General features: G+C 39.1%; 1 protein-coding gene across 3 annotated transcripts in view; it reads right to left on the bottom strand.

Moving 5' to 3' along the window:
- camk2a (calcium/calmodulin-dependent protein kinase II alpha) overlaps positions 1-22,256 on the bottom strand; it is a 92,230-nt gene that overhangs the window by 51,029 nt on the left and 18,945 nt on the right. For all 3 annotated transcript variants that reach the window (XM_010894679.5, XM_010894678.5, XM_010894680.5), the window contains exon 3: positions 12,663-12,722. In XM_010894679.5, the coding sequence (XP_010892981.1) occupies positions 12,663-12,722 (60 nt within the window). The remainder of the gene's footprint in view (positions 1-12,662; positions 12,723-22,256) is intronic.

Genomic DNA, 22,256 nt, shown 5'->3' with positions numbered 1-22,256 from the left:
GGTCATAAAGGGATGGACATGGTCAGAAACAATGCTCAGGTAGGCTGTGGCATTTAAACAATGCCCAATTGGCACTAAGGGGCCTAAAGTGTGCCAAGAAAACATCCCCCACACCATTACACCACCACCACCAGCCTGCACAGTGGTAACAAGGCATGATGGATCCATGTTCTCATTCAGTTTACGCCAAATTCTGACTCTACCATCTGAATGTCTCAACAGAAATCAAGACTCATCAGACCAGGCAACATTCTTCCAGTCTTCAACTGTCCATTTTTGGTGAGCTTGTGCAAATTGTAGCCTCTTGTTCCTATTTGTAGTGGAGATGAGTGGTACCCGGTGGGGTCTTCTGCTGTTGTAGCCCATCCGCCTCAAGGTTGGTTGTGGCTTCACAAATGCTTTGCTGCATACCTCGGTTGTAACGAGGGGTTATTTCAGTCAAAGTTGCTCTTCTATCAGCTTGAATCAGTCGGCCCATTCTCCTCTGACCTCTAGCATCAACAAGGCATTTTCGCCCACAGGACTGCTGCATACTGGATGTTTTTCCCTTTTCACACCATTCTTTGTAAACCCTAGAAATGGTTGTGCATGAAAATCCCAGTAACTGAGCAGATTGTGAAATACTCAGACCGGCCCGTCTGGCACCAACAACCATGCCACGCTCAAAATTGCTTAAATCACCTTTCTTTCCCATTCTGACATTCAGTTTGGAGTTCAGGAGATTGTCTTGACCAGGACCACATCCCTAAATGCATTGAAGCAACTGCCATGTGATTGGTTGATTAGATAATTGCATTAATGAGAAATTGAACAGGTGTTCCTAATAATCCTTTAGGTGAGTGAATATACTTGTACTAAACACCTGTGCATACATATATACTTCATTTGCACATACATATATACTTCACTTGCGCATACATATATACTTCACTTGCGCATACATATATACTTCACTTGCGCATACATATATACTTCACTTGCGCATACATATATACTTCACTTGCGCATACATATATACTTCACTTGCGCATACATATATACTTCACTTGCAGATACATATATACTTCACTTGCGCATACATATATACTTCACTTGCGCATACATATATACTTCACTTGCAGATACATATATACTTCACTTGCACATACATATATACTTCACTTGCACATACATACATACTTCACTTGCACATACATATATACTTCACTTGCACTTACATATATACTTGTACTAAACACTTGCGCATTCATATATACTTAACTTGCACATACACATATACTTCACTTGCAAATACATATATATTTCACTTGCACATACATATATACTTCACTTGCACATACATATATACTTCATTTGCACATACATATATACTTCACTTGCGCATACATATATACTTCACTTGCACATACATATATACTTCACTTGCACATACATATATACTTCACTTGCACATTCATATATACTTCACTTGCGCATACATATATACATATAGAGGCATTTTGCTAAGACGAATGGGCAACTATATGACCTGCAAGAATTCAGGGCCTCATAGATAACTATTACAAAAGACTGCACACTATCATTGATGCTAAAGGGGGCAATACACAGTATTAAGAACTAAGGGTACGCAGACTTTTGAACAGGAGTCAGTTCATTTTTTTCTTTGTTGCAATGTTTTGTTTTATGATTGTGCCATTCTGTTATGACCTACAGTTGAATATGAATCCCATAAGAAATAAAACACATTTGTTTTGCCTGCTCACTCATGTTTTCTTTACAAATGGTACATTCAACTCCAGAATTAAGAGATTGCTGCACCTTTTTATTTCCTTTCCAAAAAAGTTGAAAAGGAAAGTTTTGAGTGAGGATTCTTTTTTTGCAGGGGTCTCTTAATTCTTTCCGGAGCTGTATATTACCAATTCTAGAAGGGTATGCAAACTTTTGAGCACAACTGTACAATGACTCTACTGAAAATTCACTTCCAACTGCAAAGAGGATTTTAAAAGACTTTGCATTATGTTATAAACTGTTCACAGTGGCTAGTTATTTGGCCTCAGATCATACATGGTTTACCACCATCAACGGGTGTCTCTTTATTCTACAACAAAAGTGTATGATACCATATATATTTTCACAATAATTAAAAAAAAGAAACCAGGCCTTGTTCAGCCGGCCTGAAAAAAAAAAGTGATAATGTTTGATGCCCACCATGGATTCGAATCCAGGTCTCCTAGATACAAGGCAGTGTCTTTAACCACCACACCACAGCCCTAAACTTGTGCTGGGAGGGCTTTCAATGTTAGATCATTAACATCACGCAGAGTATCAATATGTCGCTAGATACCATGAAGCATTGTGTTAAACTGAGTAACGTTTCTTATTAAGTTTGCCTCCACCACAAATAGCGTCTATGACTTGTATCACTGTTGCCACTGGACGTTTTAAAAGCTTGTTAGCCAGTAATATTTTTCTAGACACCATAACGCATTGTGTTAATCTGACAAACGTTTATTATTAAGTTTACCTCAACCACAAATAGCATCTATGAACTCTATGGCTTATGCCACTGGCCATTTTAACAGCTTATTAGCCATTCATGAATGACATTGATACAATATCTATCAATATGCTGTAGGTGACAATTACTGACTTTCTCGTCAAGTGAAAAGACAACAGAATCGTGTAGCCAGCCAAGTTTTAGTCTATCCTGAACAAATCCTAATATCCACCGGAACTGTTTTATTTTAGGCTCCCTATAACATAGCTTCTGAAGTTTCTACCCAGTGAAGTTTTTGTCTGTCCTGAACAAACCCTAAGGCATAATGTGTCATGACTGTGACGGAAGTCAAACACAGGACTTGTTGATCCATAGTCCATGTCTCTACCCACTACACTATTTAACAAGAGTCAGCCAGTAAGTATCCTCAGCCAATCTTGCCTCGTTGTCATGTCATGTACAAGATCCTAGGGCTTGTTAAGATTATGCTACATTTTCCGAGACATGTCGAAAAAGACTTGAGACGCAAGTTGTGTTAACATGTAGATATCGATAGCTCAAGACGCAATCTTCCGAGGTAACATGCTCCACATTTTGAATAGAGCCAGAGTTTTGCAAGTGTGAAGACAACTGTTACTGTGCAGTGCGCACCCATATTACTTGGGAGATTGACGGCCACAATCCTGCATGGCACATCTTTGAACATGTCAATGTAAATTCAAATCCTATTCAGATGATTATGCGAACTAAAATAAGTCTTTCTATTGTTTTAGTTCCACTCATAATGTCAGTACAGTGTCATGAATTTTATTGAGATAATTGTTTTTCTTTCTCTTCCTCATCCAACTCCTCTCATTCTTCATCTTCCTCTACTTTTCTCTCTGGTGTTGTCATCCATTGTACCCAAAGAAGCAAGCTTACCTGTGGCCCTTTTAATTCATGCCAACATCCTGACTGCTTTTTTGACTAATTATGCTTGTTAGTGTTCACACCCCAACAATTGTGTTTTGAGAGTGTTAGAATTGTGATGATTCAAGTTTGGTACATTAAATGGTAGTGTTTTCTAAATGACAACTTAGTGACAATTGTGTTTTCCAAAGATTGTTGTGTGTATGGTTTTTGCAAAAATGGTTGAATGAAACAGACGTGTGTGAAAAGAAGGTCTGCCTTCTGGAAGTTTGCAACATGCTTTTGTGTAAACTGCTCATAGAACCAGTTTTATTGTGTCAGCGTAAAATCACCTATTAGCAGAACATTGGAAGACATGTCAGAGACTGATGTGATTAATAAAGACAATTCACTTAAAAACAGATCAGATGATTTATAGGTGGCCTATAAAAGGTTCAAAAGTATCGATAGTTGATAGCCAGCAAGTTTTACAGCCAAACATTTAAAGGAAGAATACTAAAGTATATGGACAGGTTTAACTTTGGTAAGGTCACAATACAGTACAGCAACACAACTCCATTTTTCCAGTAGTGCAAGGTTAGCTGTTGTAAGATTGATTATGATGGCAAAAAACTATTTGGCCATTGCTGTAGCTCAGTGAGTCACAACATTTCAATCGTCCAGTCAATCCACTGTGTGCTTCAAATCAGTGTGCTTCAAATGTTAGTATTTCCAGACGGTCTGAGGTTTGTTATACGGTAGGCTTAATTGTCGTCATGTAGTGCACACTGTTGGTTAATTACTTTAGTCAAGCTTAGATTGTGCTTCTGGTGTTCTTTGTCTGTCCTTATCTCCATAATGAAGAGGAGAGAAGCTCTCTCTTTAACTCTCTCTCTCTCTTTCTCTCTCTCACTTTATCTCTGTTTGTTAAATTGTTCTATCTACCAGTGCCCACCACCTCTTCTACCCTCCCCAGTACGCTGAGTGTTGAGCTGCTCTGTGAGCATGTGTGTGGGCGTGTACGCACCAAAAGTGAGCGCGAGAGGACACGTGTGCGGTTGTGTGTGGGCGCTGAGATAGAAAGAGTAACAAGAGGAAGACTGCAGAGTCTATACCCTCACCTGCCAACACCAATGCAATCATTACATAAGCCTGAAACAGCAATTTCTGTTAACACTCGTTGATTTGCATTTGCCACTATCAAAATGGCTAAATAACACTTTTCTCTGTTTCTCTAGATCAGGGCTTCTCAGTCCTGGTCCTGGATATCTACCATCCGGTAGGTTTTTTTTTCTCCAACCCCAGTTGTAGGTTTTTTTTCTCCAACCCCAGTTGTGACTAACCTGACTAACCTGCTTTTCATCCAGTTCATTATTAGAACCAGGTGTATAAAATTAGGGTCGGTTTTCAGAACACTTAAAGCTAGTGTAATTGACAAAATGTTAATTTGTGCCCAGATAGGATCTAGCAGAAAAAGTAGGTCAAACTTGAGCCACTTAATGATGATGGTGGCACTATACTGGCCTCTCACTGTCTGAGTCTAGTTCTTTTGGCAGGGCTTTCCCGAACTGCAAAGAGGACAATCGGTCCACTATTTATTGGATTGTTAGCACATTTTCACTGATGCGTATCCTCCTTGAGGGCTCTTAATGAAAGTTTTTTGATCATTTAGATACTTTTAATGAAACTGGTATCCAGTTATTCTCCATTATGACTTAATGAACACATAACATTTTTTGCAAGAATGTTTTTTCTCAGTGCCTCAAAACTGCAAATGCTAATTTTTAGCAAAATTGTATCCTCAACTCTATAAAATACACAAAATCTCAGTTGAGGAAATCATAAACTAAAATAAAACATTTGATCATTAACTATTCCATTACGTAAAGGTCTTCTGCATGTATAAAAATGTCTTTGCACAATTGTTCAATCAGTAATTAGTTAAAAGAGGTCACATTTGACTTTGCAAAAATGGACCAAGCAAGAGAAGGGAAGAGGGGTTCAGATGTGTGGAGGGGGATTTGCTCTAAGGGAAATAAAAAGAGATATAGTTTTAGATTACAATCATTGTAAGGCTTACATGAGTAAGGCTGAGCAGCGGGTCCAGCCTTGTGTCAGTAAATCGACAGTGTCATCAAAAGTAAGTGTTTTCAGGAAACAATATTGTTTATTTGAACAAATTGTCAATTGTCAAAACAATGATCACAAAACACAGAACTCAAAAGCATTTTTCAAAACACATGTATTTGCAAAATTAAATATTTTTCAACAGCATTATATATATTAAAAATAAACGTAATATAAACAAAACAATGCTAACTCAATTAAAATATAGTTCATATGAAATTTTAAAGCAATATCTTATGTGTAAATCCCTTCTTGAAAGTGATTAGCCATTGCCTCCTATCATTTTCATTCCCTAGACAGGTAGCATGTAAAAACAGGGTACCAATTGTTCACTACCCATTATACTGTGCTGCTTGACCAAAACTCCTTGAACTAAACACCTTAAAGTGAATTTTGTGTTCATTGACGAAATGTCTATTTACAGTTTTGCAGAACAATGCTAAGGATTTGTTATCACAGTACAAAGGCAAGATAATGATTACAAGCACTGTACATTGATTTAGGGATTTGATCCTTACTTTTATATTGTTGATACTTATGTTTGCCTTCTAGAAAAATACATGTACGCAATTGAGAAAATTGTAAAATCATGGCACAAATTCAAGTAGTTGCTTCGAAACACACAAATTGTTATCACATGAAAAGTCATTTCAATCAATCATTCCACAATGGCCCAAAATACTAACTACAACTATCAATATATCCTAGACGCTATATGGCCAAAATATGTGGACACCTGACCATCACACCTGTATGAGCTTGTTGGATATCCCATTCCAAAACCATGGGCATTAATATGGAGTTGGCACACTTTTGCAGCCACAATTTGTTTTGCATGGAGGTACCCTGTATGTGCGTTTGTGTTTTTCCCTTCCTGCCGTTTCCCCTGGTGTGATTTACGTTCCTGATTGTGCTCGTTGGTGTTTCCCACCAGGCAGTCATGAGTGCATCGCCTGACTGCTGAGGTGGACCAATCAGTGGACACCCCTCCAAATTGCACCACCTGTTCCTTTTTCCATTAACCAATCGCATCACACATCCCTGGTTTAAAACCCAGTCAGTTGGTTCTCCCAGATAGACTCTTTTTCTTTACCCCACATGGACATAGACACCCTTTTTGATAGACAGACACTTTATTAATTCGTACACCTCTTAGTTTAGCGCATACGTTTCTCATTGTCCTGTTTCATGTGAGTATGTATATATATATATATATATATACTTATTTTTGCAAGTCGCCCTTGGGCATACACAACCCGCAGGAAAACCTTGTCCAAAAACAAAGAACTGAGCGGACCACCTACTGTATTTTTGTATTGCTTAGTAGTCAGCTAAGCGTTTCTTGAGATAGGCAAGTTTAGGGGTGTTTGGACTGTATTTCATTTCCTGGGTCCAGCTCAGCCCCTTTTCCCTACCCCTTTTACTGTGTGTTTATAAATGTATGTTTGACGGTAGCCCTGGTTGTTTGTTCTTACTGTTCATTTACACTGCACCTACACTAATTTGCATGAGTTTTATGTTAAGGGTCTCTGTACCATCCACCTGAGACTGCTAGAGCCACAGGGTTAGTAACACCAGTCTTCTGGGAAGGCTTTCCACAATATTTTAGAGTGTCTCTGTGAATTTGTGTCAATTCAGCACAAAGAACATTTGATAGGTCAGGCACTGATGTTGGATGAGAAGGCCTGGCTCGCGATTGCCGTTCCAGTTCATCCCAAAGGTGTACAATGGTGTTGAGGTCAGGGCTCTGTGCAGGCCACTTGAGTTCCTCCACACCAACCTTGTCAAACCATGTCTTTTTAGACCCCGCTTTGTGCAGTATGCTTTCCCAAACTGTAGCCACAAAGTTGGAAACCCAATTATCTAAAATGCTTTTGTACCCTGTAGCATTAAGATGGCCGAGCTAGGCCATGGAGAATCATTTTGTGGAGACTCATTTTCCAGAGGCAGATGCAACAGATGATAGGTGTGCACTTCAGCACTCGGCAGCCCCGCTCTGAGTTTTCATGGTCTACCACTTCGAGGCTGGGTTGTTGTTGCTCCTAAATGTTTCTTCACAATTATAGCACTTCCAGTTGACCGGGGCACATCTAGTAGGGCAAGTTTCACAAAGTGACATGTGGCGAAGGTGGCATCCTATGACAGTGCCAGGGTTAAAGTCACTGAGCTATTCAGCATGACCCATTGTACTGCCAATGTTTGTCTAAGATGTCATGGCTATGTGCTGTATTTTATGTTCCTGTGAACAATGGGTGTGGCTGCAACACCTGATATACATAGTAATAATTAGTATGGGTGTGCACATACTTCTGGCCAATGTGCCCAGAGATGTAAAAGTACTTGGTTGTGATTACCAGTTTTGGGAGGTTCCTAAATAACACTTAAAATTACCAGGTAAAAGCAGTTTTTATTGTATTACCCACTGGTTATTTATGGTTATTTAAACTCCCTTTACCTGGTAATTTAGGTCTTAGGTACAAACTTTCTAAATTACCAGGTGCTGAACCTGAATTAAAGTGGACCTAAATTAAAGTGGTGAACACAGTCGAACTCAGTCGAGTAATTTTACTTTGTACTTTTTACACCTTGTATTGGTTGATACTAGTACATAAACATGTTATCACAGTATGGGCTTTTTTAACCAATATTTTTTTTTAATTACATTGAGCAATGCAGAGCTTCACTGAAGACCAGAAATACCCAGAAAAAAGACTATAGTATTTCACCTTTATCCATTTTCTCCTTTAAATGCTCTATATTCTGTAAAGCCATTCAATATTGGTTTTCGGCTTTGTCCCTTGCATACAGAGATTTCTCTGGATTCTCTGAATTTTTTAATTATATTTTGTAATGTAGATGATTAGATCCCCAAACTCTTTCCAATTTTATGTTGAGAAAGACTATTCTTAAATTGTTGTGTGTTGAGTGGTGAACCCCATCCTCAATTCTGTCAGACCCAACATCTCCGGAATGATCTTTTTATTCCCAGTCATGTTACTGACTTGTTGCCAATTGATATAATTAGTTGTGTGATATTCCACCAGATTTAGTTTTTTTGAGTTACACAACTTTTTTGGAACATGTTGCTGGCATCAAATTCAAAGTGGGCACATATTTTTCAAGAAACAATACTACGTCTCAGTTTTAACATTCGATATGTTGTCTTTGTACTATTTTCCATTGAATATAGGGTTTAAATTATTTGCACATCATTGCTGTTTTTAATTACATTTTATGCAGCATTGCAACTTTTTTGGAAATTAGGTTGTAATTTTGTTTGGTATGATATATTGAGTTTTGCATGTTTGTTGAATTGTTTACTGTTTGCCATAGATATTGTTTGTGAAATAAATTAAAAACTGTTTAAAAAAAAAAGAATATTGCTGTGCTTATTTGGTAATAATGGATTTGGACTAAACTAATCAAGCAATCCAGAAAAACTATGACTATTTTGGAAAAGTGAATTCAGGCTGGAAAAAATTTCCCAAGCAATTGAGAACCTTTTGTTCACTAACCACATGTTTAGGCTGTTGTCAACCATCTATTTGAAGTATTCCTACAGGAAAGGTTAACAGAAAAGTGGAGATGTCAATAACGAACTGAATGAAAAAAAGCAGAGATGTAACAAACTGAATACTTATGTGACCACCTGAATAGAGAAATAACTAATTGATTAGAGATGTCACAAACTGAATCAAGATTAAACTAGCTGAATATATACAGTAAGAGTAACTGTACAGGGATAGAGTGGCTATAGTACTCCCTCCCATAAAGCAATATGGGAACACAATCAGATTTTTTTCATAATTCAGAGCTTCCACATTGATGCATCAACTATACCTAGCAAATCACAGTGCCTTGACAAAAGCCTGCATCCTCATATGGAGGGACTACTCAAAATCCACCAAAAGCACTTATGACATTCATAAACATAACAATACAGTACATATGGCAGACTTAGAGGACACTTTGTTAAAACAACATGGAGTTCAGTATCTAGAGTTGCAGAATATTGCATTTGTCTTTGCCATTAAAGGATGCAATTGTGGGATGGAGTTTTATCATATCATTTAAATGGTAATAGTTTTCAAAATCATTTCTCAACATGCCATATACATTTTGGCACAACAATCTGTTTAATATAAACATAAGTATGTCCTTTCTTCAAATATGCTTACAGAATTATGTAAAAGAAAGATAGCACATACAAATGTAAAAACAGAGCCATGTAGCAAGAAAAAAAGTGCAAGGAGAAGACCAGACTTCAAGTGAGTTGTCTGTCTTTGAATGTATTCAACAAAATAGCTACATACTAAATATGACTTATTCTAACATTTATTGAGTAAAATTAAAAAATATATATTTTTAAATAAGTGTGGAGGTGTATGTTAAACGTACCATCTGAATCTAGAGTTTAATTTCAGCATTCAGCTATCCGATGTTATATGCAGCATCGATTTAAAATATTAGATAACAACCCTTACATATCAATTAACATTAACAGACAGTCTCTGGCAGAGAGTCAGGATTGACACTATCCCCACTGCTACGGTTGCAAGTAGAACGTAGAAGGGCAGGACGTTCATTTACTCCTTGAAAGTCTGTGAGGTGAGGGCCAATGCAAGCTTTGGCTTCATGTAGGCCTACCCCAAGCTCTCCAGAAACGAAAATATACAGAAGCGATACAAACATCAGACAAAGCACAGAAATCTCTAAAACAAGGGTGAATTTGGATTTGGCATTTATTAGATGGCGAGAGATGAAATTTGTATGAACAGTGATGCAAAGTTGACTACATTTCTACTTGACAAGGCTACATTAGATTTAGCTAGTTGGCTAGATCGTCATGAACTGCTATGTGTAAGTTACTCGATTATTATGAAATTATTAGACGTAGAAAGTCATTTGATATTCTTGTTAATTTTATTTCAGATACATTTCTGGAAGGTTTCTTCAGTCTTTGGTAGAGCCTAGTTATGTGTTTGAGCAGACACTCCTTTATTCCATTTGCTGCTGGTAAATAGACAGCAGGTGTTCTCTGCAAAAGATAAAGAAAAACTGACATGCATTTTTTGACCAAACCTAAAACATAAGCAATTATTGCTGGGAAGAAGCAATTCAATTGCCTTTTAGCTAGATTTAGCGTTGTGTAAACTGGTCAAAACATACATATTAGTGTTTAACTATTTGATTACATGAGAAATGTTTGGGTCTTTTGCCACCTTTCATAATGCTTTAAAACAGCAGTTATTTTCAGACTAAATAGCCAATACCTCTATTCGGCTTCATAATATTAATATTGGGATTTATATTCAAACACCCACAAAACACTAAAATTCATGTTGGGTGCACTAATCTTTATAGTTTGATTACAGAGTCTTTCTGTTTTTACTGTATACTATTTTAAATGTTATGTAGACTTTCTGTGATATCTGGGTTTGAACACATGTTTTTGCTGTTATTTCATTTTTGCTTTAGTTTGGGTCATTGTCAACTGTTGCTTGTGTCCTTTCCCCTAAGAGTTGAGCCCAAAGAATTAAACGCTCCCATAATATGACACGTTTTCCCCAAAAAACGGTCCTATTCTGTGACTACTGAGAACCAAATGTACCAAACCTGGCCCCTAGCCCTTGGCGTGTTGAGCCTGAATTATGACTTTCAGTGCCAATTCATCCAACATATTGGCTCTCTCCTCTCCTCTCCTGGATCGACGTGGGCGGACATTGGCTTCTTGGAGAATAACCGCCCCCGGAGGAAGACTGCCATGCAAAGACTGTGCCAATAAACAAAACGAGTCAGAGCTCTCACTCTCAAGGCTGCAAAGTCCATTCTGAGACTCTATCTGGTGCTCTGCGTAACTACACAATCTCAGTAAACATGGTAGACGCGGAGAGCACACTTGGATATGGGCCAGTTTTATAATTGTCTGTGATGGCTGCAGGTTAGTCCTCAGGAACAGAGAGCACAGATCCGGCTATGTCTCTCAATGCATCCAGCTGATTAGCGAGGAAAAAAAGGAACCTAGCGTACGTCAGAGCCTGTACTGTATATTTCAAAGCAAACCCCTTTTTGCACAACCAAGGTCAGGACCTGTACATCGTCAGGGGAGATGTTGACGCCATTATGCAACGCTCTTTATACCGTTGAACCGTAGCGTGCGCAGGGTAATTTCCCACGAGGGCTTTCAAACGTGTCAGAGTCAGATGGGCAAATCTTCAGCTCGATGTCAGATACGACATATTCCAATCCCGAGCAACTTGTACAGATTTAAAGGTTGAGATTTCAGCCTACCCCTCTCACCATAACCTCCGATGGATTAAGAACAGCATCTGACCAGGGGGCATCCACAGGTCGCACGTGAATACTGATTCTCTGCCTTCCCTTTTGGCCACTGAGTTAGTGTGGCATGGAGCCGTTCTGTCCCTCCACCTCTCGTTTATATCGACCCTGGCGCTTCAAACATGGATGGAAATATGTATGTATAAATAATGCAGTTGATCTTTTCTGCTACAGCGAGCGGGATGCATTATTAAACAATTGTAGGACTAAGAAAAAGAGAAGAGTTCTTCTCGGCCTGTTAATCAGTAAATTACACAACTTTGTCCTGAGACAGCTCTGACGGTGTCATGCCTCAGGGTGACACCAAGCAACGTTCCTTTGCTAAAGAGGCAACAAGCTGTGTCTTTTTTGGATGACTGTTGCACTTTCACTGGGTGAACAGTTTTGCTTAATTTAGATTTATATTACATCGATGCTACACTATATTAACCAGTAAAATGAGAATGCTGTCAAAACAATCTAGATCCAAGGTTAGTGAGGTATCTTTCCCAATCTGAGCCTCTTAATATCAGGTTGTTTGACAAAATGTACAGTGTAGCGTAATGCCGTTAAATAGATATGTAAGCTCTGACCTTTCCGTCAAGCAAAGTCAAGCAAATACATTCACATTCATTTTTGCCTTCAGGGAGTGGGAAACTCAAACACATGTAAGTAAAACGCACAACTCTTAATTGATGATTATATCGTAAAGGAAATAGAATATGCATACATTTCAATGGTAATAGTACTGTGTGTGGTTCCTAGTCATCTTTGGCATATTTGATGAGAAAGCCAGCATGACCTAATTGGTCTACTGAACTATTAAACTCACCAATATTTGAGTGCTTCAGCAGTCGGCAGATCCTGGCCTCTCTGTCCAGCTTCTGGTGGTCTGAAACACAAAATATGTACAGATTAATCTGTTTCTTGTCCAGACTCAAGCCTCTTTGTCAAGTTCCTGGTCAATTAGAGATGTACAAAACTGTTTAATACTGCCAGTTCAGAGCTGATCCAATCCAACCCGATTGTGGCCAAGAGCAAAGCGATGATTTTTTTGTCTACACATAATTCCTCATGTTAGTCTAGAAAGAAATGTCTGCTAAATGGCTGAAATGCCAAAATAAGTGCTGGTGTGGCTCTGGAGCATCAGCTCTGGGGCCTGATTGTGGACTCTCTCTGAGACAGTTATCTGTTGTTAAATCGGTCCACATGAAACATTTAATAATGAAATAACCTCAACTTGGGTCACTGCCGATAAGGCACCGGCTTGTGTGCTAACTCTGTTGACGTTGTGAACATCCGGTGTAACCCACTCACCTGAAAGACTTGCATGTGGGTGTGATATTGAGAACATGGTGTAAAAGCACACTGGCAAGCAGGTCCTTAGTATGCATCTCTAGACAGTAACTCAGTGGTAATGCTCATGATATAACTGGTAAAGTATGCTACACGTTAATGGTCGACAGAGATGATAACGATGGTGGTGTGTGTGCGGGGGTGGGGGGTATGTGTGGATTTCAGTGGGTGGGAGGCAGGGGGTCATTGTGGGCTGGAGTTCGTGGTGGTTCAGGAGGAGAGAGGCGAGGTCATATCGCCACAAGCCACTCTCCCCACTAATGAAGGTGAGGGGGTGGGTAGCCAGCGAGAAAACAATGCAGCTTTGCCAAATACCACCTTCCTGGCAGAGATCAGCAGGCTTTCTGCAGTATTAATTGGAAGACGGGTAACAGAAGACCCCTAGTTTCCTCCTAATCTCTACCGCCCATTTATACAGTCCTTTTCTGCCTGGTAAGCATAACGTCCAATCAGGGAGAAAGGGGTCTGTATCGTGGTTACATTACCAAAGCCAAGGCCCCTTTATCAAGTTTATGAGATGCGTTTGAGATGAGAAAAACTAAGCTTCCTTTGTCATCCACAAATTTCTTGTTTGAGCATGGAGCATCAGGAAAAAAAATCCATGTAGAAACTACATTTATGACAGTAAACAAATAACATTCTTTCCTTCTTCATAATAGTTGTTAGTGTACCTGTGTTTTAGGTCTATGACAATCTCCCCCTGCATCTATCCTTCTTGTACCCTACTATCCACAGTAATCTATAAGCAAAGATATGCTCTGGACTTTAAAAATGGTGTTGCTAAGCAACCCTGCAGAATATACCAGAAATAGAATTATAAGATATTTGAGTTTAGAACAACTACAGATGGAAAAAATCACATAGAATGGAGATGTGCTATCCCCGTAGAAATCCAGCAGGGGAATATTAAAAGCCCAATAAAAAAACTCAACAACAATGATAACAAGTCAAGTGTAATATACAAGGAGTGTGAGACAAAGATGAACCTCGCAAAACCGTTGAACCAAGATTTATTGTAAAATAACAATCAAACAGGAAGTGACACAGAAAGCCATGGAGTAATAGACCATCCTGCGTTTCAAATAGACAGTTGTACTGCAGGGCTTGTCTGTAGTCTTAAATGTTTTTAAATGGACTTTGCAAGGCTGTATATTCAACACATTGCAATGTTCACACCTCGAGAAATATACAGGATGGCAGCCTAGTGATTAGAGCAATGAGCCAGCGACTGACTTATCTGATCCCCTGTTTAACGCGAGGCGTCAAGGACGTTGGTAGATCTGCCCATGAGTAAAGCACTTGCCAGTCTAGAGTCAATGTCAATAATAATATCCGGACCAATATGGGCCTGACTCTGGACAAACACCTGCACCCTTTGTCTCCATGAATAAGAAAAATCAATACACCTGAATAGTTTTATGCCACAAGTGATTTTCCTATAACAAGTACATATTTTGGTGTAAAGCTCTTTAATTGTGAAGTAAGATAAACCGCTCACTCTTTCACAGATGATTTGGGTTAAATGTTCTGACCTAATCTTCCAGGCCCAGCAGTACATAATCAGAATGATATTAAGCCGCCAGCACTATTCCGTCAGATGTCTTTAGCTCCTCCATGCCATTCATTTACCATTACATAACATAATACCATAAAATCAGTCAGACTAACAATACAACAACCAGAGGTGTAACAGTGGAGTAAACTAAAGTGATTACCCACCTTTCTGATGACATTTCTTAATATGCATATCTAACCACCACTATGTGGAAAAATACACTGAATACAGCTATCATGGTTTTATCCACTTATTTTAGCACTGCACCAACAAATAAACAACAAGCTAAATGTAATGTGGCTCCCCCTACCACAACCAACTAACCCAACCATCTACATATATAAAATAACATGCTTGAAAAGGACAGTCTCGTTTCATTGCAAAGTTGGGCCCCTATGCAGTTTATTTACAATAAATAACATTCCAGTTTCTGCAGAGCTTCCTGGCAGAGGACTGAGCAAGCAGCTGATTACGGATTTTTAAAGATCTCCCACATAGCTTCCAATCAGGGAAAAAACAGTAACACTTCACTTGAAGTGTAGTGTCATAATGTGTTTATAACTCTGTCATAACCATGTCATAACACATTATGTCAGCTGACATAACATGTCATATCCTGTCATAAGATGGTTACGACAATGTAATGATACATTTTTAATGGAATATCTACATAGGCGTACAAAGGCCCATTATTTCGAAATATTATGACAAATATTGCGTTATTTTATGACTGGTTATGACACCTTCACAAGACTGTCAAACCTTAACCATTAACCATTCTGTAACACTAGTCTTCTTATAAACAGTATTTCTATGTTACATTTCATTTTAATTGCATTATATCAATATAATGATGCATGAAGTCAGATATTGACCTTCCCCAATGCTTTGTTTCTAATGACTGGAAAGCCAGCAGTAGTAGATTTCAGGAGCAGGACATGACATCCTCTTTTGACCAACACACTGATCAGCCATAACATTATGACCTGCCTAATATTGTGTAGGTCACCATTTAATCACCAAAACAGCCCTGACCCATTGAGGCATTGACTTCACTAGACTTCTGAAGGTGTGCTGTGGTATCTGGCACCAAGACGTTAGCAGCAGATCCTTTAAGTCCTGTAAGTTGCGAGGTGGTATCTCCATGGATCGGACCTGTTTGTCCAGCACATCCCACAGATGCTCGATTGGATTGACATCTGGGGAATTTGGAGGCCAAGTCAACACCTTGAACTGGTTGTTGTGTTCCTCAAACCATTCCTGAACCATTTTTGCTTTGTGGCAGGGCGCACTATCCTGCTGAGAGAGGCCAACTCCTTCAGGGAATACCGTTGCCTTGAAATGCACATGGTCTGCAACAATGCTTAGGTAGGTGGTACGTGTTAAAGTAACATCCACATGAATGGCAGAACCCAAGATTTCCCAGCAGAACATTTTCCAAAGCATCACACTGCCTCTGCCGGCTTGCCTCCTTTCCATAGTGCATCCTGGTGCCATGTGTTTTCCAGGTAAGCGACGCACACGCACCCAGACCATCCAGGTGATGTAAAAGGAAACGTGATTCATCAGACCGGGCCACCTTCTTCCATTGTACCGTGCTCCAGTTCTGATGCTCATGTGCCCATTGTAGGTGCTTTTGGCAGTGGTCACAGGGGTCAGCATGGGCACCCTGACTAGTCTGTGGCTACACAGTCCCATACACAATAAACTGCAATGCACTGGGTGTTCTGACACCTTTTTATCAGTACCAGCATTACATTTTTCAGCAATTTGATCTACAGTAGCTCGTCTGTTGGATCGGACCACACACGCCAGCCTTCGCTCCCCACATGCATCAATGAGCCTTGACCACCCACGACCCGGGTCGTGTTTAAGGCCGGGTGTCTCTGTAAAGCACTTTGTGACAACTGCTGTTGTAAAAAGGGCTTTACAAATACATTTGATTGATTGATTGACTGATTGACCCTGTCGCCGGTTCACCACTTTTCCTTCTTTGGACCACTTTTGATAGGTACTGACCACTGCAGACCGGGAACACCCCACAAGGGCTGCAGTTTTGGAGATGCTCTTAGACAGTCATCTAGCCAACACAATTTAGCTGATTCTTAGATATTGTTACTGTTGTAAATCATTACTGTTGCTGGAAAAGGGCAGATTTTTATGGAATATCTACATAGGCGTACCGAGGCCCATTATCAACAACCATCAGCTCTGTGTTTGTGTTTGCTAATCGAAATTTTAAAAGCAAGCAAGAAAGTTTATTTATATAGCACAATTCATACATCGAAGCAATTCAATGTGCTTTCCAAAGAAAAATATATGAAAACAATAACATAAAAACAAATACTCAAATGAAAACATCAAAGCAAATGAAAACATCATAATAATAAAAAAAAATACAATAAGAAAACATTTAAAGACTAAAAGTGGGAAGCTATAAGGCTAACAATTAAAAGTGGGAAGCTATAAGGCTTGTAGGATTACAGTGTGGTTAAGTTTAAGTGCTCAGTCATAGGCACGTGAGAAGAGAAGTGTTTTTAACCTGTATTTAAAAATTGATACGTTTGGGGCACGTCTAAGATCTTCTAGTAGCTTATTCCTGTTTTGTACAGCATAAGTGCTAAACGCAGCTTCTCTATGTTTAGTTTGGACTCAGGGCTCTACTAGCTGACTTGTGTTCATAGCTGACCTGTGTTCAAGAGCCCTGCTTGGTTTATATTCTACAAACATATCAGAAATGACCACCTAACACCTCCAACTTGCTCGATTGCACAGTCAGAATTGACATTTGTACTTGCATTTGCCTCATCGCACAACTATCCATTCCCACTTGCACATACATATACTAAATACCTCCCCTATTTGCTTTCATTGATCATTTAGAAATGCCATTTTGCACTGCATTCCCCATCGTTGCACAACAGCCCTGTGTGCACAATTATTAGGCAAATCGTATTCCTCAAGATTTATTTTATTGTTGAACAAACACAATGCTCTCAATCAATCTAAAATATAATTGAACTTCAAACCTGAATGTTTAACAAAGGATTTAAAAAAAAATCTTTCTCAGGGGAATACATAAGTGTGCACAGTAATTAGGCAACAATTAGTGTGCAGAATTATTAGGCAACTAAATTACAACTGAGTATCTACTTTTAGAAATATGCACAGGTCCTCAACTGGCAGCTTCATCAAATAGCACCCACAAAACAACAGAATCAATGTCAACAGTGAAGAGGCAACTCTTGAATGCTGGCCTTCTGTTTTAGCAAAGAAAAACCCATACCTCAAACTGGCCAATAAAAAGAAAAGTTTAAGATGGGCAAAAGAACACAGACACTGGACAGAGGAAGAATGGAAAAAGGTGTTATGGACAGACAAATCAAAGACACAGTTTGAGGTGTTCACAGAGAATACATTTCGTGAGACATGGTGGAGGCATTGTAGTGGTCTGGGGGTGCTTTGGTAGTGGTTAAGTGGGAGATTTGTACACAGTGAAAGGGATCTTCTACAACAGGACAATGACCCACAGCACAGTTCAAACTGCGTAAATACTATTTAAGGAAGAAACAGTCAGCTTGTATCCTGTCTATAATGAAGAGGCCAGCACAGTCATCAGATCTCAACCCTAATTGAACTGTTTCGGGAGCAGATTGACCTGATGGTGCATCAGTGCCCAACTTGTAGGAGGTGCTTCAGGAAGCATGAAGTGAAATCTCTTCAGATTACCTCAATAAATTGACAACTAAAATGCCAAAGTTTAGCAAGGCTGAAATTTCAGCAAATGATGAAAGCAATTATTATTTCAATTTAAAAGTATTATTTCTAACCTTGTCTGTGACTATTTCCAATTAATTTTGCTATATGTGGCAATGATTCAACAAGGTGCTGAAAGCATTCTTTAGAAATGTTGGCCCATATTGATAGGATAGCATCTTGCAGTTGATGGAGATTTGTGGGATGCACATCCAGGGCACGAAGCTCCCGTTCCACCACATGGAACAGGAAGAGCACTGCCGGACAAGCTCGACTGATATTCACCAGAAAACACCAGAAATGGCAGGTCCACCATTGGTGCCCCGTTCTCATCACAGATGGAAGCAGGTTCACACTGAGCACATGTAAAAGATGTGAAAGAGTCTGGAGAAGCCATGGTGAACATCCTGCTGCCTGCAACATCATCCAGCATGACCGGTTTGGCGGTGGGTCAGTGAGGGTCTGGTGAGGCATACCCTTAGAGGGTCGCACAGACCTCCATGTGCTAGCCAGCGGTACCCTGACTGCTGTTAGGTACCAGGATGAAATACTCAGACCCATCGTCAGACCATATGCTGGTGCAGTGGGCCCTGGGTTCCTCCTGGTGCAGGACAATGCCCAGCCTCATAACAATCAGTACTTCTGCGGCCTCTGGTTGAATAACTTTAATTGGTCATCTTTAAATGGTCTATGCATTAACAAAATAATGAATAGTTTGCTGCAATGCATATAACCTAGTTAACATAATTACAGTTGTGCTCAAAAGTTTGCATACCCTTGGAGAATTGGTAATACATTACCATTTGAAAAGAAAACATGAGTGAGCAGGCAAAACATGTCTTTTATTTTTTATGGGATTCACATTCCTGTAGGTCATAACAGAATGGCACAATCATAAAACAAAACATGGCAACAAAGAAGAAAATTAACTGACCCCTGTTCAAAAATCTACATAGGCCCTGAATTCTTGCAGGTGGTATAGCTGCCCATTCATCTTGGCAAAATCCCTCCAGGTCAGGCAAAGTCTTTGGTCGTCTTGCATGAACCGCACGTTTGAGATCCCTGCAGAGTGGCTTGAGGATATTAAGGTCAGGAGACTGTGATGGCCATTCCAGAACCTTCACCTTTTTCTGCTGTAACCACTGGAGGGTCAACTTGGGGTCATTTTCATGCTGGAAAGTCCAAGAGCGTCCCATGCACAGCTTTCGTGCAGAAGAATTCAAATTGTCTGCTTGTATTTTCTGATAACATGCTACATTCATTCCCCATACCTTTAGAGCACACACACCACCAAAACATCAGTAAGCCACCACCATGCTTCACAGTGGGGTATTCTGTTCATTATAGGCCTTGTTGACCGCTCTCCAAACATAGCGCTTATGGTTGTGACCATAAAGCTCTATTTTGGTCTCGTTACTCCAAATTACAGTGTGCCAGAAGCTGTGATGCGTGTCAAGGTGTTGTCAGGCATATTGTAAGCAGGCTTTTTCGTGGCATTCTGGCAACTCGACCATGCAGCTCCCTGAAACAACCACACCGTCTTTTTTCACAGTAGCCTGTATTTCTCCCGAGGTTACCTGTGGCTTTTTCTTTGTATCCTGAACAATTCTTCTGGCAGTTTTGGCTGAAATCTTTCTTGGTCTACCTGACCTTGGCTTGGTATCAAGAGATCCCTGAATTCTCCACTTCTTAATAAGTGATTGAACAGTACTGACTGGCATTTGCCAGGCTTTGGATATCTTTTTATATCCTTTTCCATCTTTTTAAATTTCCATTACCTTATTACACAGGTCTTTTGACAGTTGTTTTCTGCTCCCCATAGCTCAGTATTTAGCCTGCTCAGTGCATCCACATGAGAGCTAACAAAGTCATTGACAAATTTATACACAGACACTAATTGCAATTTAAAAAGCCACAGGTGTGGGAACTTCACCTTTAATAGCCATTTTCACCTGTAAGGCCAAACATTCAAGGGTATGTAAACCTTTGTTCAGGGCCATTTGGGTGATTTCTGTTATCATTACGAGCCAAACAACTATGTGATAATAAATGGTTTCATATGATCACAGTCCTTAAATAAAAGACATAAAAGACAATAAAAGTCATATTTTTTAAATCAATGCCAAAATTTCACAATTTCTGCCAGGGCATGCAAACTAACGAGCACAACTGTAGCTAAATGTGGTAATGAATAGGCTACAGTTTGCTGTAAAAGTACAACCTATACCTTTGAAATTGTCAATGCAATTACATTTTTTCTATGTTTATTTGAGCTCAGTCATAGCTACCCAAGTACACGGTGCCCACCTACAAAAACAAACTAACACTTTGTAGGCGTGTTTCCATTGTGCTGACTGACTTTGCGCCAACCATCTTCACAACTTCATTGATATGTTTACATTATGGAGATAGAACCAACACTGAGGGCGCAAACATTTCAACTGAGGTTGGCTAAGCCCAACTTTGCCATTTAGCCTGGATAGCTAGCTAACAAGATTGAAAACTGTTCAGTAACTTGTAATTTTTAAAATCTGCTAGCTTGCTAACTACCTAGTAATGCTACCTGCATAACTAAGTTAGCCACCCCTGCACATTTGTTACATTCTGTTCTTAGCTGGCTATATGTTAACGTGTATAAAAATCCAGAAAATCCTAAAAAGGGCGATACTGCTCGCTATAAGAAAACTAGATAATCATGTTGGGGAAAAATACCACAAGCTTATTTGCTTACCTTCAATTACTTACTGAGTTTCCTGGTTCTACCCTAGCACTCACAAACCTGATAAAAATTGCACCCTAACATTTATACACTTAACTGACCTGAATAGGGAAACACTGGGCTTGGCCTAGTGAATTCCTGCTAAAAAGAAATGTAGTAAAACCGTATAGGTATCCTCAATTTGTCCCCTAAGTGGAACCTTTGTTTAAATAACTATTTGCATTATAAGGATCTTCAAATAAATCCCTGTATATATTTCTAACAAGAACACTATATAAAGGGTTCTACCAAGAACGATTTTTATAATCTAATGGTGTCAAACTGCATGAACTTCTTTTAAATCAGCAGCATGGTCATTGCACTGTACCCCCTTGAAGCAATATTTTTTTAAATCACCCAGTTTTCCTTACCAAATAGGCCAAGGTCCCCTACATTAAAACATACATTTATATATTATATGATTATATGAAATTATATTAGTGACATTTAATACTATAATTATATATTTAAAATAAATGTATATTCACTTTTATAAAAAAAAAACATGAACGTTGATATCCAGAAATCTAAAACTGTTTAGCAATTGAGCCCAGTTATTGATGGGTACAGATCAGATTTTTTAAACGAAGCTGTCTGAATTTTGGGGGTGTAGGGTTCATGTTAGCTATTTGTCACAGGAGAAGCATCATTATAATAATCATACAAATCATATAGGCCTGTCATCTAGCGGTACATAGTTGGTGATCACAAAGAGGATGTGATGTCCTGCTCTCGAAATCTACTACCACTGGCATCCCAGTCATGAGAAAATAAACATTCAGGAAGGTATATATCTGACATCACTTCATGCATAATTATATTAATATACAGCATTTATAATGAAATGTAACATAAAAACATTGTTTATAAGAAGACTGGCATTCCAGAATGGTCTGTAATATTCTGACAGACTTGCATAGGTGTCATAACCGGTCATAATAAAACGCAGTATTTCACTGTAATGTCATAATTTCTAAATATATGTAAATACAGTGTTGTGA

This window comes from Esox lucius, chromosome 7 (assembly GCF_011004845.1).
Source record: "Esox lucius isolate fEsoLuc1 chromosome 7, fEsoLuc1.pri, whole genome shotgun sequence".
Classification (NCBI taxonomy): domain Eukaryota; kingdom Metazoa; phylum Chordata; class Actinopteri; order Esociformes; family Esocidae; genus Esox; species Esox lucius.
The sequence above is the reverse complement of the archived record's forward strand: the minus strand, read 5'-3'. Positions and strand labels throughout refer to the sequence as shown.